General features: G+C 42.3%; 1 protein-coding gene across 3 annotated transcripts in view; it reads right to left on the bottom strand.

Moving 5' to 3' along the window:
- LOC112245008 (glutamate receptor ionotropic, kainate 2) overlaps nt 1-27,156 on the bottom strand; it is a 230,188-nt gene that overhangs the window by 32,898 nt on the left and 170,134 nt on the right. For all 3 annotated transcript variants that reach the window (XM_042309814.1, XM_042309807.1, XM_042309811.1), the window contains 3 exons: nt 23,266-23,384; nt 20,141-20,358; nt 1,564-1,789 (listed from right to left, as the gene is read on the bottom strand). In XM_042309814.1, the coding sequence (XP_042165748.1) occupies nt 1,564-1,789; nt 20,141-20,358; nt 23,266-23,384 (563 nt within the window). The remainder of the gene's footprint in view (nt 1-1,563; nt 1,790-20,140; nt 20,359-23,265; nt 23,385-27,156) is intronic.

Below are 27,156 nucleotides of genomic sequence, written 5' to 3' on the forward strand. Positions count from 1 at the left end.
GGCTGTGTTATTAAATGATAAACATGCTATATCGTAGTGGAATGTGTTATTAAACGATAAACATGCTATAGCGTAGTGGGCTGTGTTATTAAATGATAAACATGCTATATCGTAGTGGGCTGTGTTATGAAATTATAAACATGCTATAGCGTAGTATTAAATGATAAACATGATATAGCTAGCAGGCTGTGTTATGAAATGATAAACATGCTATAGTGTAGGGGCTGTGTTATTAAATGATAAACATGCTATAGCATAGTGGGCTGTGTTATTAAATGATAAACATGCTATAGTGTAGTGGGCTGTGTTATTAAATGATAAACATGCTATAGCGTAGTGGGCTGTGTTATTAAATGATAAACATGCTATAGCATAGTGGGCTGTGTTATTAAATGATAAACATGCTATATCGTGTGTTATTAAATGATAAACATGCTATAGTGTAGTGGGCTGTGTTATTAAATGATAAACATGCTATATCGTAGTGGGCTGTGTTATTAAATGATAAACATGCTGTAGTGTAGTGGGCTGTGTTATTAAATGATAAACATGCTATAGCGTAGTGGGCTGTGTTATTAAATGATAAACATGCTATATCGTAGTGGGCTGTGTTATTAAATAAACATGCTATAAGTGGGCTGTGTTATTAAATGATAAACATGCTATATCGTAGTGGGCTGTGTTATTAAATGATAAACATGCTGTAGTGTAGTGGGCTGTGTTATTAAATGATAAACATGATATAGCGTAGCAGGCTGTGTTATGAAATGATAAACATGCTATAGTGTAGTGGGCTGTGTTATTAAATGATAAACATGCTATATCGTAGTGGGCTGTGTTATTAAATGATAAACATGCTATAGTGTAGTGGGCTGTGTTATTAAATGATAAACATGCTATATCGTAGTGGGCTGTGTTATTAAATGATAAACATGCTGTAGTGTAGTGGGCTGTGTTATTAAATGATAAACATGCTATAGCGTAGTGGGCTGTGTTATTAAATGATAAACATGCTATATCGTAGTGGGCTGTGTTATTAAACGATAAACATGCTATAGCGTAGTGGGCTGTGTTATTAAATGATAAACATGCTATATCGTAGTGGGCTGTGTTATGAAATTATAAACACGCTATAGCGTAGTGGGCTGTGTTATTAAATGATAAACATGATATAGCGTTGCAGGCTGTGTTATGAAATGATAAACATGCTATAGTGTAGTGGGCTGTGTTATTAAATGATAAACATGCTATAGCGTAGTGGGCTGTGTTATTAAATGATAAACATGCTATAGTGTAGCAGGCTGTGTTATGAAATGATAAACATGCTATAGCGTAGTGGGCTGTGTTATTAAACAGCATAATAAACCTTATCTTAATGCAGGGTGCTATGATACGGAATGTTATTGCATGGGTCATGTCTCAGGGTTATGGATAATGTACTGTGGGTGGGAGTATGGCACAGTCTTTTGTCCTAACTGTCGAAATAGGCGAGAATAGTTGCAGAAACTGTGCTTGAGACGTAGGTATATGTGTGTGTTGTACTATGTTGAGAGGAGGACGTACCCATGGGGGTTCCCACGCCGTAGGCTTTGGAGTCGATGAGACCCCCTATCTGGGTAAGGTTGCAGTTGCGCTGGGTGACAAACTCGATGGTGGTGGACTCCATGAGGAAGGCGTAGTCCGAGGTGAGAACTCGGTGGATCCCTTCGTCAATATCTTTCACCATCACAGAGTGCCTCCGACTGCTCATAAACTCCCACATCTTGTCGTAAGTGGAGATCTTGGTTTTCTACACAGCAAGGAAGATACAGAGAGAATGATGACTGTTAGGCTATGATTCAATAATGTCATAAAAGGAGTTGGAGGAGAGTCAGTCTTGATAGTGATATTGCTGGTGCGTTTATTGTGTATAACAGACATTTATAGGAGTACCGATGCACAAACAAACTCTAAATCAAGCAAAACAGAATGTTATTTATTTGAGGTTTGTTTCAAAAGCTAGATATATCATGGTGAATTTATAAATATTTGTCAGGATTATCTCCTATCAAATGCTGTGCCTGTGAGGTTGAATAAATTGGAATGAGCTCAGAAGGAAAGTATTTAATCAGTGCAGATATTTAAAAAAATATGATCATCAATTTGTGATGCAGAAAAAGAGACCTTGCTCTAAAATATAGATTCTCCAATGACACCGTGGTTGACAGAGAGACAAACACACAGACAAGCAGAGAGAGGTTAAATAGAACACTCATTTAAACACCAGGCATGTTTTCATTCCTATCAAAGCCTAGAACACAATTTACATGCAATTATTTTTAAATGTCATTAGGAAAACATGTCATTTACTGTTGAGACACTTTCTTGTGTTGCTTTTCTCCCTCATTTAATCATTATCTCGTACTGAGCAGACAGAGAGAGAGACACAGAGAGACGAGGAGAGACACAGAGAGACACAGAGAGACATAGAGAGATACAGACAAAGCAACAGAGTAGAACATGCTTATGACTGTAACCACCCTCACAAAATGGCAATCTAAAGAATATCTAATAATTACAGCTCTACAGCGATACAGCAATTATGAACTATACAGCAAAAGTACATATTGAACACCTCAACAGAAAGTATTAATATGAACCTTTTATGTGTAGTGATATAAGTTGTTAGTAGTAGTAGTAGTAGTAGTAGTAGTACCAGTAGAATGATAATAGCATTAGGATTATCAATCAATTCCATTTCTGTAGTTAGTTAATATCATTGTGTATCAGTAGGAGCAGTAGTATTGTCAGCAGTAGTAGTCTTTCTCCAGCTGTAAAGTCAGTAAAGACTCAAGGGGTGTGTGTGATACTCTCCCAGGGCCCAGAGATTTGAAGGCATTTTTGAAGGCATTTGAAACCTAATTAAGTCACATCGTCCAAGGTCCCACCTGCCATTATTGTGTGTAATGACTTTTTGTGGCTGGTCGATATTTTAGATCAACTGGGTGATTTGCAAAGTGCCTATCAGAATCTTTTGGAGTCACCCTTGACAAATCAGGCGATTGAGCATGCAAGCTACAGACTGCTGATAAGGCAGGGGCACTGGCTCTGAATACATGGACGGGGAGGCAGATAACCACATAGTTAGCTAACACTAACTCACACAGGATAGTACAGAGGTGGGCTTCCCTCAGAACCACCTGCGACTACAAAAGACCTTCACTGATCACACAAAGCTAATGAGATATTTGGAAGAAGACTAACAGGTATCGAAATCATTGAAGTTTGACTGGGTCACAAATAGCTGTTAAATTGGAATGTATTCAATGAGAGAGCATTTGCAGAGCTTATATTTGAAAAGTTGCTATATTTATATTTGTGAGAAAGTAACTTAAATAGATATGAATGACAGTTCGAAGAACAAGAGTTTTTATAGAATTAAATATTCGAGTTTAAAAAATTGTTTTGGACTTTTCTCTCCTTTGCCTCTCCTCTCCTCAACCTGTCTGTTTTTTAAATGAGGGTTTCATCTCTTCTTACTTGGCCTCTCTGTTTTCAGAATCACACATTCCTCTCGGTGGAGACGTGCGTTTCCATGTCTCGGCTGGGCGCCGGGGATGATTAGAACACTGCTCTGCCTAACCCTTTGATCATGCTGAAGTGGCTGAAGATTAGTACCGCTACAATCTAACGTTACTCCGGGATCCAGATCTGTTCAAAAGGCTGAAATAATCATTCACTGTGCTATGCAATGCACTTCCAAACAGAATCATCATCATTGTTCCCAGAAAAACGAGTCTCTCTCTCTTTTTCCATCTCTCTCACACACAATACGTCCTCCTTTACCGTGAGATTCAAACTCAAGTGCTGAATGAGGGAACGGCACGCAGTCGAGTCTGAACCACCACTGAATTATCGGAGATGAGAAGGAGAGAACAGGCGGTAAAACCATTGTCAATCATGACAAGGCTGTGATGGTGACTGCCAATGAGGTATCTTACCATTAGTGCTTGAGTGAATGATCATTGCTAAAGTGAGGTGAATATGGGTTTCGAGTGAGATGTGTGATTTTGCAGTTCTGGTTCAGATCAGAGTTGTCTGGGGGATTCTGTTATCCTATAGTAACACAAGAGGAAAAAGAAACGGCTGGCATACTTCTCTCTTTGTTTTGGAGAATGACAGGGTAAAGAAAAGACTCAGAAAACTAAGTTCCAAACTAAACACGAATCAGACAGTTATATAATACAAAACATTGGAACATACCTACAAATAAATAGCTAATTGCTCTCTGTTCAAAACTCCAAAAAGTCCCGTTAGGAGTCGTCTTGGTCAGCAAGGTATAAAACGTATCAATCATGCAGTAGAAAACAAGAACTGTGATGCCCCAATTTTGGGCCAACATCTGCTGAGTCATCGCAACAACAATTCAAACCAAAAGTGGGCATTGGGGACTAAGAAAACAAAACTACAAAGTAATCATAATTATCCCAATGCTCTAACATGAAACACAACCATGTACATTCATCCCTGCATTATGCCATATCAGTAACCCTTTACTTGACACCCATCATCATAACACGTCATGACACGGTCATAACCATGGCATAATGTGTCATAACAGCTGACACAACTTGTCATAACCTGCCATAATATGGTCCTAACACGTCATGACACGGTCATAACCATGGCATAATGTGTCATAACAGCTGACATAACTTGTCATAACCTGCCATAATATGGTCATAACACTGTCATGACCCATATATTTAGACCTGTTTGTGCCATGTACTGTGTTATTTTATGACTGGTTATGGCATCCACATAAGAGTGTCAAAACCCACAAAACCTACCACAGTAGTTATTTGTCAACAGTATGTTTATGTTATATAACATTTACTGAAATTGATCATTGTAGTTAAATTATCATTGTAATTGTGCACACATTGATGTCAGACATGCACCTATCCGTAATTATATAATTCAGAAAAAAAAACTTTTCTGAACTTTTCTGAACCCCCACCCGCCCCACTTTCCATCACTGACTTTGCTGATAACTACTTTATTGAGGAGAAGTGTACTTACTATGCCTGTAATATGTGGTTGTCCCCCCTAGCTATCTTAAGATGAATGCACTAACTGAAAGTCGCTCTGGATAAGAGCATCTGCTAAATTACTAAAATGTTAAATGTACCCCATTGGTCTATTGCTGATGACTGGGATGAATGCAGGAGCAAATTTTAAGAGCAGGACAAGACAACTTCTTTTTGACTGACATAAAGGCAGGCATGGACATGATAGGCCTATCTGGTTTATATGATTATGATGGTCATAATGCTTCATGACAGAGTCATAAAGTGTATTGTCTTAGTCCATGTAAAGTGACACAGGATGGTCATAATGCTTCTTGACAGAGTCATAAAGTGTATTGTCTTAGTCCATGTAAAGTGACACAGGATGGTCATAATGCTTCTTGACAGAGTCATAAAGTGTATTGTCTTAGTCCATGTAAAGTGACACAGGATGGCCATAATGCTTCATGACAGAGTCATAAAGTGTATTGTCTTAGTCCATGTAAAGTGACACAGGATGGTCATAATGCTTCTTGACAGAGTCATAAAGTGTATTGTCTTAGTCCATGTAAAGTGACACAGGATGGTCATAATGCTTCTTGACAGAGTCATAAAGTGTATTGTCTTAGTCCATGTAAAGTGACACAGGATGGTCATAATGCTTCTTGACAGAGTCATAAAGTGTATTGTCTTAGTCCATGTAAAGTGACACAGGATGGTCATAATGCTTCTTGACAGAGTCATAAAGTGTATTGTCTTAGTCCATGTAAAGTGACACAGGATGGTCATAATGCTTCTTGACAGAGTCATAAAGTGTATTGTCTTAGTCCATGTAAAGTGACACAGGATGGTCATAATGCTTCTTGACAGAGTCATAAAGTGTATTGTCTTAGTCCAGGTAAAGTGACACAGGATGGTCATAATGCTTCTTGACAGAGTCATAAAGTGTATTGTCTTAGTCCATGTAAAGTGACACAGGATGGTCATAATGCTTCTTGACAGGGTCATAAAGTGTATTGTCTTAGTCCATGTAAAGTGACACAGGATGGTCATAATGCTTCTTGACAGAGTCATAAAGTGTATTGTCTTAGTCCATGTAAAGTGACACAGGATGGTCATAATGCTTCATGACAGTGTCATAAAGTGTATTGTCTTAGTCCATGTAAAGTGACACAGGATGGTCATAATGCTTCTTGACAGAGTCATAAAGTGTATTGTCTTAGTCCATGTAAAGTGACACAGAATGGTCATAATGCCTCTTGACAGAGTCATAAAGTGTATTGTCTTAGTCCATGTAAAGTGACACAGGATGGTCATAATGCTTCTTGACAGAGTCATAAAGTGTATTGTCTTAGTCCATGTAAAGTGACACAGGATGGTCATAATGCTTCTTGACAGAGTCATAAAGTGTATTGTCTTAGTCCATGTAAAGTGACACAGGATGGTCATAATGCTTCTTGACAGAGTCATAAAGTGTATTGTCTTAGTCCATGTAAAGTGACACAGGATGGTCATAATGCTTCATGACAGTGTCATAAAGTGTATTGTCTTAGTCCATGTAAAGTGACACAGGATGGTCATAATGCTTCTTGACAGAGTCATAAAGTGTATTGTCTTAGTCCATGTAAAGTGACACAGGATGGTCATAATGCTTCTTGACAGAGTCATAAAGTGTATTGTCTTAGTCCATGTAAAGTGACACAGAATGGTCATAATGCCTCTTGACAGAGTCATAAAGTGTATTGTCTTAGTCCATGTAAAGTGACACAGGATGGTCATAATGCTTCTTGACAGAGTCATAAAGTGTATTGTCTTAGTCCATGTAAAGTGACACAGGATGGTCATAATGCTTCTTGACAGTGTCATAAAGTGTTTTTTCTTCAAGTTATTTAAAATATGATGGAAAACAAACATGACTGTAAAGAATTCCTTACAACAACAACAAAGGATTTAATTAAGAGACACATTTTCAAACATAGTTTTTATTGCACATGCACGTGTATAGATTTACAGTATGTGCCATTGCAGGCTTGTGGCCCCACTACAAATGAGCACAAAGGGGACTTGGCAAGGTTGTGCATTTTCACTGCTTGGATTGTTTACCATGTTTCGGGTCAAATCTCTGAATCGATTTGCATGTGTCAAATGGCCTCATTAGATGAAGTGGATGTTAATGCCTCTGTGGAAGCCCTTCCTCTAATAAATCTATTATTTCTACATTGTGATGCTAATAGCTGTTAGCCCTGGTCCACAAGGGCAATACAGAGAGTACCAAGTCATAACCTCTAATCAGCCAAGCACCTTCAGGTCCCTTTCACCAGAGGTGAATTCCCAATCTCACAACCTCAAAACCAGCTACCAAGCCGTTTCAGGCAATCAATCAAGTTAGAGTCGCTTGTCGAACTAACTTAGCTGGGATGCCTGCTGGCATGATTGCTAGACTTTAGAAAAGCCTCAATTTTTTTAATTCTTAAAGAATCAATGTGCAGCATTCATTAAAATGACAATTGAACAGGTAAAGAGGTATGCTTTAACCTATGCAGAAAAATAGACTTAGACATATCATTAGGTATAATGATTGTGGCTCTAGACTGCAGGAAAAAGCTTTTCTCCGACAATTTTCACTCAACCAGGTGAAATCTGTGTACAACCTCCCTCCATCCTCACGTACTTTGTGCCCCCTCCAAACAAATGGGTGCATGACGCCCCTGCCTCTCACCTCAGACCCACTCAAGGCTTTTCCAGGGGAGAAAATGTGAGTCACTGCCTGCTTGTCCACAGTCTAATCCAGAATCATGTGACTAGGTAAATAATAACAATTAAGAATAATATGTCTCTTGGCTTTATGAGGTGGTGTTGTTCTCTTCCATGTGCTATTTTTCAGCAGTGAACTTGATGTAAACTGTTTTATATAGGTAGTGTACTGCAAAGCTGGAAGTGAATATGAGTGTGAGTATAAATGTGCGTGTGCACGCTTGTGTGTATGTGCGCACGTTTGCCTGCGTGTGTGTGCTCATGTCTGTGTGTGCGTGTGTGTGCACGTCTGCGTGTACATGTACATGTCTTACACGTGGCCTTGAGTGAGAGAGGCCTTTCTCGGGGAGGTTGAGTGATGGCGCTATAAGAAGCAGGTGGATGGACTGAGACGCATCCTCTCCCTGGGGTCTCCCTCCCAACACAGACCACCAGCAAACTCTCTATTGTTAGGCTTGTCAACAAGTATTGCTCTGCAAAGTGTTTTGCATATTTTTCAAAGAGCCTGTAATCAAAGGCATGGATATAGAGGAAGAAAACAGCTTACAGTTCCGTTAAAACAAACAACACTTATCATCTGCGTAGACTACTTTTGACAGATATTCTTTTACGATACATTGTTGACACTGAACGGTAGTGCTCATAAAGACAAAACACAAAAACATTTCCCAAGTTCAGGAAACACGCTCACCAGCTGCTAAGGAAGGGGAATGTGTTGGTAGTAATATAATACAGGTTTATGATATCATGTTATGTAGGTTTATGTTCTAAGATTAATGATACATCAGTCACAAAAACAATGACAATTTCCTTTTATTCACGAATGAAAACTTTTATGGATACTGACTAGAAGCAGAACTACTCCGCTTTAAGAGCCTCTACTTTTATCTGATCAATTAGTGTCTTGATTGAATCAGATGCTAATCTCCTGTTTCACCAACTAACTGATCCAGAGGAATCACTGTAAAAACAATAGGAGAGTAAGGTGAGGATCACTATAGGAGAGAATTATCAGGATCACTGGCTATACTATAGGAGGGCATGGTCAGGATCACTGGCTATAATATAGGAGAGCATTGTCAGGATCACTGTCTATACCATAGGAGAGCATGGTCAGGATCACCTTCTATACAATAGGAGAGCATGGTGAGGATCACTGTCTTTACTATAGTAGAGCATGGTCAGGATCACTGTCTATACTATAGGAGAGAATGTTCAGGATCACTGTCTAAAGTATAGGAGAGCAAGTTCAGGATCAATGTCTATCCTATAGGAGAGTATGGTCAGGAACACTGTCTATAGCATAGGAGAGTATGGTGAGGATCAATGTCTATACTATACGAAAGTATGTTCAGTATCACTGTCTATACCATAGGAGAGAATGTTCAGGATCACTGTCTATACTAAAGGAGAGCATGGTCAGGATAACTGTCTATACTACAGGAGAGTATGCTGAGAATCAATGTATATACAAAAGGAGAGCATTGTGTGGATCAATGTCTATACTATATTAGAGCATGGTCAGGAACAAGGTTTATGCTATATAAGAGCATGGTCAGGATCACTGTCTATACTATATTAGAGCATGGTCAGGGTCACTGTCTATACCATAGGAGAGGATCATGTCTGAGAATCAATGTATATACAAAAGGAGAGCATTGTGTGGATCAATGTCTATACTATATTAGAGCATGGTCAGGAACAAGGTTTATGCTATATAAGAGCATGGTCAGGATCACTGTCTATACTATATTAGAGCATGGTCAGGGTCACTGTCTATACCATAGGAGAGAATGTTCAGGATCACTGTCTATACTATAGGAGAGTATGGTGAGGATCACTGTCTATACTAAAGGAGAGAATGGTCAGGATCACTGTCTATACTATAGGAGAGTATGCTGAGAATCACTGTCTATACTAAAGTAGAGCATTGTGAGGATCAATGTCTATACTATATTAGAGCATGGTCAGGATCACTGTCTATACTATTGGAGGGCATGGTCAGGATCACTGTCTATACTATAGGAGGGCATGGTCAGGACCACTGTCTATACTATAGGAGAGCATGGTCAGGATCACTGTCTATACTATAGGAGAGTATGGTGAGGAAAACTGTCTATAGAATAGGAGAGCAAGTTCAGGATCAATGTCTATCCTATAGGAGAGTATGGTGAGGAAAACTGTCTATCGTGTAGGAGAGCAAGGTCGGGATCACTGTCCATACTATAGGAGAGTATGGTGAGGATCACTGTCTATACAATAGCAGAGTATGTTCAGGATCACTGTCTATACTATATGAGAGTATGGTCAGGGTCACTGTCTATACTATAGGAGAGTATGGTCAGGATAATAGTCATTACAATATTAGAGCATGGTCAGGGTCACTGTCTATACTATAGGAGAATATGGTGAGGATAACTTTCTATACTATAGGAGAGTATGGTCAAGATCACCGTCTATACTATAGGAGAGTATGGTCAGGATAACTGTTAACGTCTTGGATATAGGGGGCGCTCTTTTAATTTATGGATAAAAAAACGTGCCCGTTTTAAGCGCAATATTTTGTCACGAAAAGATGCTCGACTATGCATATAATTGGCAGCTTTGGAAAGAAAACACTCTAAGGTTTCCAAAACTGCAAAGATATTATCTGTGAGTGCCACAGAACTCATGCTACAGGCGAAACCAAGATGAAACTTCAACCAGGAAATGGGCAGAATTTTTGAAGCTCTGTTTCCCATCGTCTCCTTATATGGCTGTGAATGCGCCGGGAATGAGCACCGGGAATGAGCCTGCCCTTTCTATCGTTTCTCCAAGGTGTCTGCAGCATTGTGACGTATTTGTAGGCATATCATTGGAAGATTGGCCATAAGAGACTACATTTACCAGGTGTCCGCCCGGTGTCCTTTGTCTAAATTGGTGCGTAATCTACAAGCTGCACGCAGTCATCCAGTGATTGAGAGGAGAGAGGAGGCTTTCAACGAACGATATATCATGAAGAGATATGTGAAAAACACCTTGAGGATTGATTCTAAACAACGTTTACCATGTTTCAGTCGATATTATGGAGTTAATTTGGAAAAAAGTTTGGCGTTTTGAAGACTGAATTTTCGTTTTTTTTTTGGTAGCCAAACGTGACGCACCAAACAGAGCAATTTCTCCTAAACAAATAATCTTTCAGGAAAAACTGAGCATTTGCTATCTAACTGAGAGTCTCCTCATTGAAAACATCTGAAGTTCTTCAAAGGTAATGATTTTATTTGAATGATTTTCTGGTTTTTGTGAAAATGTTGTCTGCTAATGCTAATGCTAAATGCTACGCTAGCTGCGCTAGCTGTTACACAAATGCTTGTTTTGCTATGGTTGAGAAGCATATTTTGAAAATCTGAGATGACAGTGTTGTTAACAAAAGGCTAAGCTTGAGAGCTAGCATATTCATTTCATTTCATTTGCGATTTTCATGAATAGTTAACGTTGCGTTATGGTAATGAGCTTGAGGCTGAATTCACGATCCCGGATCCAGGATGGCTCGACGCAAGAAGTTAATACTATATTAGAGCATGGTCAGGATCACTGTCTATACTATAGGAGAGCATGGTCAGGATCACTGTCTATACTATAGGAGAGCATGGTCAGGATCACTGTCTATACTATAGGGGTTCATGGTCAGGATCACTGTCTATACTATAGGAGAGCATGGTCAGGATCACTGTCTATACTATAGGGGTTCATGGTCAGGATCACTGTCTATACTGTAGGATAGCTTGGTTCTCTACTGTCTGTATTGTAGGATACATTTGTTCAGTACTGCCTGTATTGTCGGATTGCTTAATAAGTACCACTGTCTGTATTGCAGAAAAGCTTTGTTCAAGACTGGTGAGTCATCAGTACCAATGAACTCACTGCTGACTACTGGAGAGTCCTCAAGTGCTCAGCGACAACTGTCCTCAACATCAGTACTCTGAGCTTTTTTGATGAAATAGAAAAATATATGGAATGGAGAGAGAAATAGTGACAATAAAAATGATAACTGATATTTTTTATGAAATTAGAATAGAGAGGGGGAAAGAGAGAGCAAGGGATGGAGAGAGAGAAACATGGGGAGTGGAGGCAAGGTTACAGGAATGGGAGAGCTGGACATAGATTTAATCTAATACTGGAATACCCCCACACAACACATTTTCAAAAACTGATGACGCAAGTATCAGGGCTGTTAAATAGAGAGATTGAAAAAAGAGAGATGGTTCCACAAACAGAGGGGCAGAAAGCATTGAAGGGCAGAGGGACTTCAGGTAAGACTGGCTGTATGGAGAGGAGAGGCTAGTGAAGGGTAGAGGGAGTTCAGGTAAGACTGGCTGTATGGAGAGGAGAGGCTAGTGAAGGGTAGAGGGAGATCAGGTAAGACTGGCCTGTCTGACTCCATGCTGTGCTTTGCTCAGCAAAAAACCCCACTGCAGATGGGTTAGATGTCTGCATGGAGAGGCTAGTGAACAGGCAGAGGGAGTTCAGGTAAGACTGGCTGTGCTTTGCTCAGCAAAAACCCCCACTGCAGATGGGTTAGATGTCTGCATGGAGTGGAGAGGCTAATGAACGGGCAGAGCCTAAAATCACACACACACACACACACACACACACACACACACACACACACACACACACACACACACACACACACACACACACACACACACACACACACACACACACACACACACACACACACACACAGAACCCAATCTGCCTCTCTGCTAGCTAAATCACAATGCTTTTGATGTGATGGGGCTGGCTGGGACGTATGTGACAGATACCAGGATGCTTCAAAGCAAAGATGAACTGTACTATGGAGGCAACCAACACAAAAGAGAAGAGGGAAGTGTCTCATCTCAGTCAGGGTTCTGGGAGTTGTGGGCTAGCATAACCCAGAGAGCCAGGCCATCCTGAGAGGCAGTGGTTAGACTGAAGGCTAGATAGAGCATCACCCTCTGGACTGGAGGCAAGTATTAGAGACTCTACATTTGAACCAGAGGGAAACAGTGTGAAGTAGAGGCTTAATCATCCAACTCTTGTCTTTTTTTACGGCTTTCCAAACACTCTTAGAAAAAATTGGTGCAATCTAGAGCCTAAAAGGATTCTTCGGCTAGACCCATAGGATAACCCTTCGAAGAACCCTTTTTTGGTTCCAAGGAGAACCCATTCCACAGAGGGTTCTACATGGAACCCCAAAATAGAGAGCTTGTGTAGAAACCATCCCTTTACTATTTGTTAAGTATAATTGTTAATATTAAACAAAACAGGTAAACATGTTAATTTCCCTCTCACACTCAAAATGTTTCTACATGGAACCAAAAGGGGTTATCCCTGGAGTCAAAAAGGGTTGTCCTTGGAACCAAATAGGGTTGTGCAAGAAGAAGCAAGGGAGAAAATAAAAGTCTGACAGGAAATCAACATGGGTTCAAATGAGCTGAATTGTGAGGGTAGATTGTGGAAGGTGAATTACAGTATCATTGCTGTGATGATACAGTAGGGGAATCCAGCTGAACCGAAGGAATGTAGCAACATACTATACAGCACAGGCCTGTCGGCTGAGGAGCGTGAACAACACCCACCCTCCTCCTCCTCCTCCTCATCCTCCTTCCCTTCTTTTGCTCTTTTCTTCCTACTGTCTTCCCTTGATGTTCCCTCGATCACTCTCCTCTCTTCCTGCAGGTATCACTCTCATCATCTCAATAAACCCTGTCTGCTTTTCTCTTTAAATCATTATTCCGGTGTTGCCACACTCTCCTCCTTGACGGCCGTCTTACAGCTAATGTAGAACTACTCAGCACCATAACCAAGGGCGATCTCGCTCCTCATCACTGGCGTAGGGTTTACATAAGTGAGGTGAAATAATAGCATTGCCAGGGCCCTTAATAGGATGTGATATGTTAGGTAGCGGTGTGTGCTTTTTGAATAATTCAGTGTTATTGTAACGGGAGTCTGTCGAGGATGGATAGAATGGCGTGGCTGGAAAACTGAGAAAAGAGGAGTGAGAGACGTGCATTTCGGACGCTTCAGATAGTTACCCCATGCTGGCATTTTCATAATCAGCCACCATTAGCCATGTATTTTTCCAGAACAAGTCTGAGTCAATATTACTCAAACGGCAGGGATTAATTTTTTTTCCTGTTGTTGAATAGTGAAAAGGACTCATATGTGTGTACCGATAGGACGCATGGGGAGATAGTAGCTCTGTTTTGTACCGTCAAAACTATGATTGTATGTAGAAGCCAGACAACATAGTTTAAATTAAGCTTCTGAAATCGTTAGATCAATATATCCTCAAGCAGAGAGTGAGCGGTCAGTTATACACAACAGCGAACCAATCTGTGAGTAAAGTGACGCAGAGACTGAAACCCAACAAGCCGTGGCTTCCCTTCGAGGAAAAGACAAAGAACAACATAGAGATGCAAATGAGAGCAACGAACAGCTGAAACATATCCAGGAAAACATAGCTAAAATGCTCTAAATGCTCACCAAAACAAACAAACTGTTACAATCTGTTGTTTAAAAAGCAGATTTGCTTGAAACGAAAGTAGTCTTTCGTGTCAGATATGCATATACAGGGCAGCAGCATGGATGAACAAGACAACAAAATTGGCCTTCTGGTAAAAAAAGGTGCAAACTTTAGAAGATGAACTGGATCAGCTAGAAAACAGATTGTGAGAAAATATTATGAGAATATTGTCCCTACCAGAAGACGAGGAAAAGGGGGACATTTCTATCTACGCAATGAAGCTGATATTGGAGGAGCTTGGCGTGACTGTATCACCGGAGAATCTGGAGCAATGCCATCGGATCTACAGAGTTCCAAATTGCCTGTGGAAGCAACGTCAACATAAGAAGTGTTTGTTGGGAGCTTCATGAAATGGGTTTCCATGGCCGAGCAGCTGCACGCAAGCCTAAGATCACCATGCGCAATGCCAAGCATCGGCTGGAGTGGTGTAAAGCTTGCAGCCATTGGAGCAGTGGAAACGCGTTCTCTGGAGTGTTGAATCACGCTTCACCATCTAGCAGTCTGACAGACGAATCTAGGTTTGGCGGATGCCAGGCGAACGCTACCTGTCTCAATGCATACAGTAGTGCCAACTGTGGGTAGTGCCACTGTGGTGTGGGAGGAATAATGGTCTGGGGCTGTTTTTCATGGTAAGGGAGAGGTCCCTTAAGTCCAGTGAAGGGAAATCTTAACTCCACAGCATGCAATGATATTCTAGACGATTCTTTGTTTCCAACATTCCTGTTTCGGCATGACAATGCCCCTGTGCACAATGCGAGGTCCATTCAGAAATGGTTTGTCGAGAATGGTGTGGAAGAATTTGACTGGCCTGCATAGAGCCTTGACCCCAACCCCATCAAGCAACTTTGGGATGAATTGGAAAGCAGACTGCGAGCCAGGCCTAACATCAGTGCCCAACCTCACTAATGCTCTTGTGGCTCTTGTCCTTGCAGCAATGTTCCAACATCTAGTGGAAAGCCTTCACAGAAGAGTGGAGGCTGTTATAGCAGCAAAGGGGGACAAACAAAAATATTAATGCCCATGTCCACATGCTTTTGGTCATGTAGTATCCCTGGTTAATATTGAAAACTCAATGCCCCCTTTGCTAAAAATAGAATTATACAAAAATAAATAAATAAATTAACGTGCAAAAAAACCGAAATAATGGCACAAAAACGGACCACAAAAAATATGAAATACTTATAATGCCTAATAACTGACAACAAAGAACAAATATATAAAGATAACTGTATTCCATTCGTCAACAATATGAAAGCAGATCTAATTAAATGGAATAATCTTCTTTTTAAAGTATACATTCATAGAATAAAAAGGAACGTTTTACATCTTCTTAAGTCTGATGGTGGTTTTAACTTTCCAGACTTGGAATTGTATCAACTCGCTACCCAAGGCTTTTCCATGTGACATATAGTTAAATGGACTAAAGAGGAACAATCGGTACATATTGAAGATGTTTGTGCTCATCCCCAGAATCTAAAGTTAAATGTTCTATTAACAACTTCATAGTTAAGAACATTATAACAACATGGAAGAAAGTGAAAAACACAACCTTCTGGAACAATCCTTGGATAGCTTTTCAAAATTCACCGATAAATTGGTCCACATAGAAAACTAAAGGCACAGAAACTGTAAATGACTTGGTTAATGGAAATACATTTATATCCGTGACAGAATTAAAAACTAATTCTGGACTCACCAATGTAGTTTCAAATCCATGCAACTTAGAAGTTACATATCACAAAATGTTGATTTTAAATATCTTGGACAGCAGAGCAGCCTTGAAGGAGTATTATTTGTGCCAGAACATGATGTTCATCATGGTAGGGAAGACAAAACCTTGCAGAGTGTCACGAATATTACCGAAGGTGACTCCCCTTCTTGTTCGGGTGGCGCTCGGCGGTCGTCGTCACCGGTCTACTAGCTATCGCCGATCCGTTGCTCTGTGTTCCTTTGGTTTTGTCTGATTGGTATCACCTGTTTCTTGTTTGGTTGTTAGGGTAGGGTTATATATAGTTTGTTCAGCCCGCTTCTGTTTCATGCGGGCTTGTTATTCTGTTTTGTTGTTTGAGTGTAGTTTGTTTGTATTTGGGTTTCACGCTGTCCGTTTATATTTCTGATCATTTGTTTTTCTACTTTTGGTTCATGTTATGTTTCCGGGACATTAAAGCGTGTTTTTTTCCCACATCTTTTGCTCTCTGCGCCTGACTCCACACCATCCTCACTCATTTATCGTAACACAGAGAGCATATCCAACTCACAATCTCTTAGAAAAAAATATAAACTATTGGAACCAAGACTTAAAAAGAACTGATGTTGGCATAAGATGGAGGGAAAGTTGGAGCATAACTAACAAAATTACAGTTAACAAAAATGCATGCTTAATTCAGTATAAATGAATGTATCGAATGTAAGAGAGAAAATTCACAAATTCTACAGCACAACAGCAGAGTCACGTCTGTGGGTCTGGGTAGGGGGGATGTAGTTGATGGAGATGGGGGTGTGTGATAGTGGGTATGGGTAGGGGGATGTAGTTGATGGAGATGGCAGTGTGTGATAGTGGGTCTGGGTAGGGGGATGTAGTTGATGGAGATGGAGGTGTGTGATAGTGGGTCTGGGTATGGGGGTGTAGTTGATGGAGAAGGGGGTGTGTGCTAGTGAGTCTGGGTAGGGGGATGTAGTTGATGGAGATGGAGGTGTGTGATAGTGGGTCTGGGTATGGGGGTGTAGTTGATGGAGAAGGGGTGTGTGCTAGTGAGTCTGGGTAGGGGGATGTAGTTGATGGAGATGGAGGTGTGTGATAGTGGGTCTGGGTATGGGGGTGTAGTTGATGGAGAAGGGGTGTGTGCTAGTGAGTCTGGGTAGGGGGGATGTAGTTGATGGAGATGGGGGTGTGTGGTAGTGGGTGTATCGGCTCTCTTCTATCTCCTCCTCTGACGAAGAGGTAGAACAAGGATCGGACCAAAATGCAGCGTGATGATGATTCATGATATATTTTAATGAAGGAAAACCTATACATACAGAAACTACAAACTAACGAAATGAAATAATGAAAACCGAAACAGCCTGTCTGGTGAAATACAAAAACACTGAGACAGGAACAATCACCCACAAACACACAGTGAAACCCAGGCTACCTAAATATGGTTCCCAATCAGAGACAACGAGAATCACCTGACTCTGATTGAGAACCTCAGGCAGCCATAGACTATGCTAGACACCCCTACTCAGCCACAATCCCAATACCTACTAAAACCCCCAATACCACAACACAACACAAAATAAACCCATGTCACACCCTGGCCTGACCAAATAAATATATAAACACAAAATACTAAGACCAGGGCGTGACAGTGGGTCTGGGTAGGGGGGATGTAGTTGATGGAGATGGAGGTGTGTGATAGTGGGTCTGGGTAGGGGGGATGTAGTTGATGGAGATGGCGGTGTGTGATAGTGGGTCTGGGTAGGGAGGATGTAGTTGATGGAGATGGAGGTGTGTGATGGGTCTGGGTAGGGGGATGTAGTTGATGGAGATGGGGGTGTGTGGTAGTGGGTCTGGGATAGGGGGGGTAGGGGGATGTAGTTGATGGAGATGGGGGTGTGTGCTAGTGTGTCTGGGTATGGGGGTGTAGTTGATGGAGATGGAGGTGTGTGATAGTGGGTCTGGGTAGGGGGATGTAGTTGATGGAGATGGAGGTGTGTGATAGTGGGTCTGGGTAGGGGGGATGTAGTTGATGGAGATGGGGGTGTGTGCTAGTGGGTCTGGGTATGGGGGATGTAGTTTATGTTTGTATGATGTTGTCATTTGTATGTGTACGTTTTGTATTGTTTATAAAAGAAAATAACTTATATCTTAAAAAATATATATTTAAAAAAGCAATAAGGACCGACGATGGCTGTCTGAATGTCTACAGTACGGAGAACAACGCTGAATCGATGAGGACTCAATCATTTTGGTCAAAACATCCATCTATCCATCAATCCATCAATCAATCAAACAGTAACCTAGGTCTATGCGGGGACAATAGAATCATGCCTTCCAGAGAAATGGTCATTCAGTCGGCTCCTCTACATCTGTAGATATAATCCATCTGATGACCAGATGACTCTAAAATACACACAGTGAAAGAGATTGTTTGACCTCCTGTGCCACTCTGCTGACGCACAAGCTAAAATCTGAAATATTTTGGATGTTGGCAACAAACAAAAATCTAACTGAAAAATTATTAAAGCAAAACAAAGTATTGTTCAAATCAAATCCAATTGTATTTGTTACATGCGCTGAATACAACAGGTGTAAACATTTCACTGTAAGATACCTGTTGTATTCAGCGCATGTAACAAATACAATTGGATTTGATTTGAACAATACTTTGCTTTATTTTAATTATTTTTCAATTACATTTCCCATTGTTGCAATGGGATGTCAGCATAAGTAACATTCTCCACCCGAACAGACTGTATGCGCTCCCTTATGCCAACTGTTGTTTTCAGTCATTTGTTACGGAATGGTAAAAATACTGTTTAAAGATTCGCTGTCACCGTGCCATATTAGCTACAGTAATTAACTGGTGTGTGCGCGTGTGTGTGTGTGTTTGCGTGCACATAAATATGTATATCTGTTAAAGAGAGAGAGAGTATGCATGTGTTTTCATGTGTATGTGTCTTTTGAGAATGTGTTCACACACCACACACACACACACACACACCACACATACAAAGGCTATAGAAATGAAGTGTGAAAATAAAGAAACACCAGAAGCCATAAAGATCCATTTCAGCAGTCTGAGAGAGACAGATTTTCCCTCCATCTGGCATAGAGCTGTCCGTGCATCGCGGCGGTGTGGATACGATACGAGAGACAAACAGTGCAGAATAATCAGAGAGACACAGCAGGGACATCTTGTGCATAGAGAATACTGTAGAATACCCTAAAACACTGCTGGCTTAATAAGATAGCCTTGATATGCTGCAGTGATTCCACATGATCAACCACTGAGGGGATTGGAGAGGAGAGATCTGGAGAGAATGAACGCATAGAAAGGCTATACTTCATTATAAACCGGGTGGTTCGAGTCCTGAATGCTGATTGGCTGAAAGCCATGGTATCTCAGACATTATACCACGGGTATACGGGTTATTTTTACTGTTATAACTACGTTGGTAAATAGTTTATAATAGCAATAATGCACCTCGGGCTTTGTGATATCTGGCCAATATACCACAGCTAAGGGCTGTATCCAGGCACCAGGCACTCCGCATTGCGTCGTGCTAAGAACAGCGCTTAGCCGTGGTATATTGGCCATATACCAAACCTCCTTGGGCCTTATTGCTTAAATATGCAGTACTGTAGCTGTAAAACACGCTGCAGCCAATTTCACAGGCAGCACCAAATACAGCTGTAACCCAACTCATGACAACGTGTTATACGTTCAAATCTTTATTCCGGAACACTCCATTCTATTGTCCCGGGAATATCTAGCTTTCACAGATTTACTGTGGACGTAACAGCTATGTATGGCTTTACAGTTGAACTAGAGTTCTACAGATTCATTTGAGCTCTTTGACAATTTATTTACCAATTTAATTGTCATTACATCTGAAATGCATTTACATTTGCCTCTATTCTCTAACCATGTGTCCTTTAGTGGTGCAACACTGTATGATTTGGTGGACTGTTTGATGTATCCTCGTACAGTAGATGCACAAATACATGGAGTGATTGCTTGATGGACTGGCTGATAGATGAATAGACTGATAGATGGACAGTATGCCCTATGTGACCCACCTTGAAGAAGGTCATGGTGGATCCCTCCTCCACCACTCCATACTCTATCCTTGTCTGCTTGGCCAGGTCGTCAGCTGAGTCGATGGGCGACTCCATCCTCTCCACAGTGAGGAAGGCAGCCAGGTTGGCCGTGTAGGAGGAGATGATTATCAGGGTGAAGAACCACCAGATGCCTCCTACGATCCTGGTGGACAGGGCTTTGGGCATTAACTCAGAGCCTGGTCGGGGGCGAGAGGAGAGGAGCAGAGAGAGGGGTCAGCCCCGGCAGGGTCCTGGAGCCAAGAGGAGAGACCCAGCAGCAACCACCAGAGGACCAGGGCCAGCCCAGACCTCGGCATCCCGCCGGGTCACAGACAACACGCACATGCACACACACTCGCACGCACGCACAAACGCACATACACGCACACACACCCTGGGCATCTAGGGCGGCATTGCATGGTTGGCCCTGTGATGTGCATCCGACCACATGGTGGCAGTTTGAATCAGGCTTTTATTGTGTGGTCTGGCTGCATATTATTTTAGCATTCACTCACACTGGAGCAAACTGTTGATACACCAAAGCTTCTCCTCTTTTGAATCCCTAGATGGTTGATTTACATCTGACTCAAAATGTCTCCATGTAGATGGTTAGTTTCCAGGCTATATGCTATTCAGAACTTTTGCCCTTTAGTGTGTTCTTGAGGAGGGGTCTGTGTGAGTGGGTGGAGTGAGGTCTTCCTCTGGGGGCGTTGATTGAGGTCTGACTGGGCAGCGAGAAGATCATTCTCCTCAAGTAGCAATTTAAAGCTGCGATCTCGCACATTCGCTCAAAGGCGATGAACTGTGAGAAAGATAGGAGTATAAGAACTCCACTTCTATCCTTAGGTGCGACTCAATCTCCCACTCATCTCACTCTGCCTCTGCAGTGCCTCTTATAACTTTCTCCCAGTCCGGGCAGTGAGCCGTCACTCAGGGAGAAAGATGGTGAGAGAAAAGAGACCTGACAGCGAGTCCAGTAACATCTGAATTCATGCCCAAAGCCCTGTCCACCAGAGAGAGAGAGAGAGAGAGAGAGAGAGAGAGAGAGAGAGAGAGAGAGAGAGAGAGAGAGAGAGAGAGAGAGAGACAGAGAGAGCACTGTGGAGGGGAACAAAGAGAGACACACTGCACTCAACCCGCTCCGCACATCCACCCTCACATCCTCTCCCCCCCACTCTCACAGGTCTCTTCCCATATCTCCTCTCACTCTCCCTGATACTCCTCACCCACCCACCCCCACGAACCAGACACACAGTGTAACATGATTCAACAGCCACACCATCATTACCCAGGATGCCTTGCAGCCCACACTGCTCATTGGTCAAAGCACTCAGGAAAAAAGACAAACTCAGAAAAGACACAGTAGAGACACATGACATGACCAGGGAAAACAGAGACAGCTTTGTGTTCAGTGGAACAACACTGTCTACCAGCTCAGAGACCTTACCCCGTTGAGGCCATTCAACTCTATGTGACAGACCGACCGCCCGGGAGCGGAGCGCGTCAGAGCCAAAGCCACTGAACCTGGTTGGGGCTGACTGTCATGTACCCAAGGTAACGTCATGTCCAAACTGCACATCCCACAGTTTTCTGGGGGCGGGGCCAAGCCGCGGGAGCAGGGGAGCCTCTCTACAGTGTAGGCCAGCGTGGTCGTCACAGAGACGCCATGCAGGCAGGCACAGTGTGCTCCTCTGTCTCAGTCTCGTCCCCTAAAACCCTTCTGACCTACAGCCACATCTTCTCAACTACAGGACTTAACACCGTTACATTGACAGTTACAGTATATTCTACAGCATACTTTACTACATCAGATACCCTGACAGACCCTTGACACAGTTATGAAAACATTCCAGCAAGCTCTAGAATATCCATTACACATTTAACATGGCCCATACAGGAGCTAACATTTATCAAGCCATGATGCATCTTTAACCTGTGCAGTATGTAGAATTGCCTAACACAAATACAGAGGGCAAAAACCTACCCAAATGGGTAACTTCATTATACCCACCTGCACAAGGTGGATTAGAGTCCCAAGAGTTCTAACCATAACATTTTGTCAATTTCAATGTGTAATCTTTTCTCAAAACTCACTCTTACAAATTACAGTATACAAATCTACAACAATTATACCTGCAAAATAATCACTCAATCAACTTCATTTAAATGAAGGCTTGCATGCTAACTCATTGCATGCAACCAGCCATCAACAACGGCCAGGAAAAAATGTTGTCCAAAAGATACATATCTGGACAGAACTTTGCTTAGGAAACTCAGTCCCCTCTATGTTCCATTCCATGGTCCAGATCAGATGCAGGGCAGACCCAGGCCGTTTTAACCATGCTACAGACCTTACTGTCATCATCGCTACAGTACCTTAATAACTAACACAACTTTCAAATATGTTGCATTACTCAGGGAAGGTAAAAAAAAATATGTATTACAAAATGCAACATATCTGGTCTTGGCATGCAGTCTCAGTCGATATTACAAGTCTAAATGAAATCATTCCATTTCATTTCATGTGATGCCGTACTGCAGTTCCTTTTGTTTTGTTTTGCTTTTCTCAATCTAAAGACGCAGACACTAGTTGAGAAGATATGGCATCGGTTTGGCAGAAGGAAACAAAACCAGACTGAGGCAGGCTAAGAGACAGCACACTGTTTTAACTCTCATTCTCTCAACTCTCTCTGCACCTAGCTCTTTACCTTCTGGCACATGGGGGATAGGACTTACCTGTTCTGGAACCTGTGGGGAAGGGAGGGAGGCAGGTGGGGTGGGGTTGGGGACAGAGGAAAGGTACAGTAGATGGGAGATAGGAGAGGGTGGGAGATCATGCGGGAACAGGGAGGAAAATGCTTGGCTATCCTATCCTCATGCACCAATCAATCAATCACGCTCATCATTCACAATCTCAAGATCTCACCCTGCCAATCCACACCACAATGTGGACAGACAGACGCAACCAAACCAGTCAGTCAGTCTGCTTCCAGCTACATGCACAGAGGCCCCCATGCATGGTCGTGGGCCTGGTTAAGAGCAAGTTTGTACCCCCAGGAAAATAGTGGGCTGTGTGCTAAAGGGGGGCAGGCAGAGGCGTCTACCTTGCTGCATGAGAGCTCCAACTCCGAACCAGAAACTATTTAGCAGGGTGAAATTGTTTTCCACTACATCTGAGTCGGGGTTGCAGGGGTGGGGGTTATACCACTCGTAGGGACTAAACCTGTGGCAATCGACAGAGAACACACACATACACACATTTATTTCACTTGTGTTCAGCACTAATTGAACAGACAGACAGTGTTACAGACCAATACTGGCTTGACTTGGCTTACCTGGAGAGATAGGGAAGAGAAACAAAAGTTAGTTACTGATTGATCACAACAACAATATGTGATACATTTGCATCTTCATATTGGGAAAATATACCACATATATTGCCCTGCAAGGTAACGGTAGAAATTGTTATTGTACGCTAATATATTTTAGTTCTTAGGACAATTAATCAATTAGAGCTTAACATGTCGGTTAATGAACAAAAGCTCACAAACAACAAGATGACGTACATCATCACTTTATATGTCACTCAGGTCTGCTTTGTTATTATCTCTTCAACTGTATCATCTCAACTAGATGACAGATGAAGAATTTAAACAGCCCTTGGGACTGTGGAACGTCTTCTCACCACTTGTCAGCCCAAAACACACTGCTCACATTGACATGCTTATATCAAAGGCAAATTACTCCAGAATTGAATCGATGGGATCAGAAAATAATTTAATTGTTACTTGAGAAAAGCATTAATAATCCTTATAATCTACAGATGGCATTAACATTCAACACATGAAATAGTTCATTCCCATCATGCCTGTCTGTCTGTCTGCCTGCCTGTCTGTCTGCCTGCCTGCCTGTCTGTCTGCCTGCCTGACTATCTGTCTGTCTGTCTGTCTGTCTGTCTGTCTGTCTGTCTGTCTGTCTGTCTGTCTGTCTGTCTGTCTGTCTGTCTGTCTGTCTGTCTGTCTGTCTGCCTGCCTGCCTGCCTGCCTGCCTGCCTGCCTGTCTGTCTGTCTGTCTGTCTGTCTGTCTGTCTGTCTGCCTGCCTGTCTGTCTGTCTGTCTGTCTGTCTGCCTGCCTGCCTGTCTGTCTGTCTGCCTGACTGCCTGCCTGACTGCCTGACTATCTGCCTGTCTGACTGACTGCCTGCCTGCTTGTCTGACATACTGCCTGGAGTCTGCCTGCCTGTCTGCCTGCCTGCCTGCCTGTCTGACTGCCTGCCTGCCTGCTTGTCTGACATCCTGCCTGGAGTCTGTCTGCCTGACTGTCTGCCTGTCTGACTGACTGCCTGCCTGCTTGTCTGACATCCTGCCTGACTGTCTGTCTGACTGCCTGTCTGTCTGTCTGTCTGTCTGTCTGTCTGTCTGTCTGTCTGTCTGTCTGTCTGTCTGTCTGTCTGTCTGTCTGTCTGTCTGCCTGCCTGTCTGTCTGTCTGTCTGTCTGTCTGTCTGTCTGCCTCCTGCCTGCCTGCCTGCCTGTCTGTCTGTCTGTCTGTCTGTCTGTCTGTCTGTCTGTCTGTCTGTCTGTCTGTCTGTCTGTCTGTCTGCCTGCCTGTCTGTCTGTCTGTCTGTCTGTCTGTCTGTCTGTCTGTCTGTCTGACTATCTGCCTGCCTGACTATCTGTCTGCCTGTCTGTCTGTCTGTCTGTGCGGTACTCACTCCCACTCACTCCGCTCTGCTTCAACTTCAGCTCAGCTCACTCCTCAAGCAAAGAGATTTCCCATTTATTCATGTTAAATAAAAGTGACATTACATTAGTAAAGGTTGATTGGGCTACAATTAAGCATCCCGACCCCATTTGGTTGTGCTGTAGTTGTGGAATCGTAGGAGCAATATCTTAAGCCAGGCCTCTTTTTTCCCCTGGTTGAAGTATATGACTAATCGAATTGAATAGTCGATGGATGTGTTCTGTGGACTTGACTCTCTAGAAACATTTAAACTCCCCAAATTCCAAATTCCACAATAATATCCAATGGAAATGTTTTTGATTTTGCATAAAAATAATTAAACAGTAGACAATCCAGCATGGTTACTTGTCAGGTTGGTATCATTTTTTTTCTTGGTGGCTTAGATATAAAGTTATATATTGGTGACAGCTATATATTGCTACATATTGGTGATAGCATTAAGACATATGACAGTGTTGATAATATGACAGCATCAGAACATGCACCAATGTCATGAATAATGGGCTTGGCCATTATAATGTGGTTAGTGCACGCTCCCTATCCCCCATGTCACACTCAAGGGGGTATTCTAGTTCAGCTCCAAGACCGCTGAACGTCCTTTAGATCCCACCGTTCCTTGCTTTAACACAATCCTTGGCCCTAAATCAATCTGTCTACTCAATTTGTCCCAGATTTGCTTGCTTGTCAGTTTGCAATTCCAAATTGAGTTCATGTGAACTGTGACCTTGGCAAGACGTATGTGACTAGTGACTGGTGCCCCCGGATCTCCTTAGTGGAGATCTCTCTGAGCAAAGCCAATTACCCCATGCCAGGAACATGGATGAGAACACGGATGAGCCAGCTTGTCATCCTACATCCGTAGCTGGCCTGAGGAGAGGGTGGGGTAAGAGGCAGGGAGTTACCTCACCGCGGTGGGAATATTAAAACATTCTCATCGCCATACGAGGGGAACCACTAGCAGCAGCTTAACCTGCCTCTGAAGGTGGCGCTGCCCGGCCACTCCGCCAGCCCCATCCCGTTCAGTTAGCTGTCACTTTGATCCAATTACACCACCCTTACGTTATCTCAGGTCATCAGAGCCGCAGAGGGAGAAACTTTGAGTAAGGTCACCACTGAGCGGAGAGAGAGGAAGAGGGAGAGGGAGAGGGTGGAGGGCAGACAGGCAGGCAAGAAGGGAACCCAGCAGCAGAGAAGAAACAATGGCAGGCTTTTATCATTTTATAGGATCATCCTGCAGAAAACTCAACAGATGATACGCCTGATAACACCAATGTCAGGGGAGAAGAATGAACACAGCGAGAGCGCTAGAAAGGGGCTGTTGCAGGTCTAGTCTCTTCAATTCTAAATGACTGGGGAAAAGACAAGGCTCTATATCTCTATAGGCTTTATATGAACCTTCCAAGCCATCAACAGCGTTCCAATGGGGCTGTTGCCGTAGATGTCTGTCTATACACAAACCTTGCAACCAATCAGAAAAGCTCAGTCAAATGCTGTTGTTTGCTTCTATTTCCAGGATGATCAAAAATCTATATCTGTAGTGTAGCATTGAGAGGCTGACAAATTGTTTTACATGGGGCTTTTGAGAGCATACCGAGACTCTCATTGTAGTAATGGACGAGAAATGCAGAAGAGTCTAATTGAAATTCCATTACATCCGTTCCCCTTCTACAAATGTAGATAGAATAAGGGATAGGAAATGTGCCTGTTACACAAGCATGTTGTAACATGTTGCAGTTAACGAAGCAGATGGTGATAAACTGTGTATTGAACAAATGATGGACTCTGTTTCACAGTAACACAAATGAAGGAGAGACTGTATTATATTGAGGCAGTCTTCTATCCACCAAGCATGTGACAACAGGATGTAACAATAGTCGGAGACCACATAATTAAAAGATTGGCCGACAGAAAGAGAGAGAATCCTGCATAAATGTTTGGATAAATTGTTGACGATAAGAGAGCTCATTCGCTCCTCTGCAAGTGTTTATCTTTTTAAATTTCATTTGATAAGGAGGAGGTAGGAAATTAGATTCCCCAAACTGTAACAAGGCGATAATGCACAGAGATGGTGTGGAGGTGGGAGACTGTTTCAGATGTTTCATTTCATCACCTACATAACAAAGGAAGAAGGAACAGCGTAGGAAAGATATTAGAGGACAACAACAACAACAATAACGCCTACCACAACAACAACAATACCTAACACAACAACAACAAAAACAACAACAGCTGGTGATATGAGGTTAACTTATTA

The sequence above is a fragment of the Oncorhynchus tshawytscha genome, linkage group LG03 (assembly GCF_018296145.1).
Source record: "Oncorhynchus tshawytscha isolate Ot180627B linkage group LG03, Otsh_v2.0, whole genome shotgun sequence".
Lineage (NCBI taxonomy): Eukaryota > Metazoa > Chordata > Actinopteri > Salmoniformes > Salmonidae > Oncorhynchus > Oncorhynchus tshawytscha.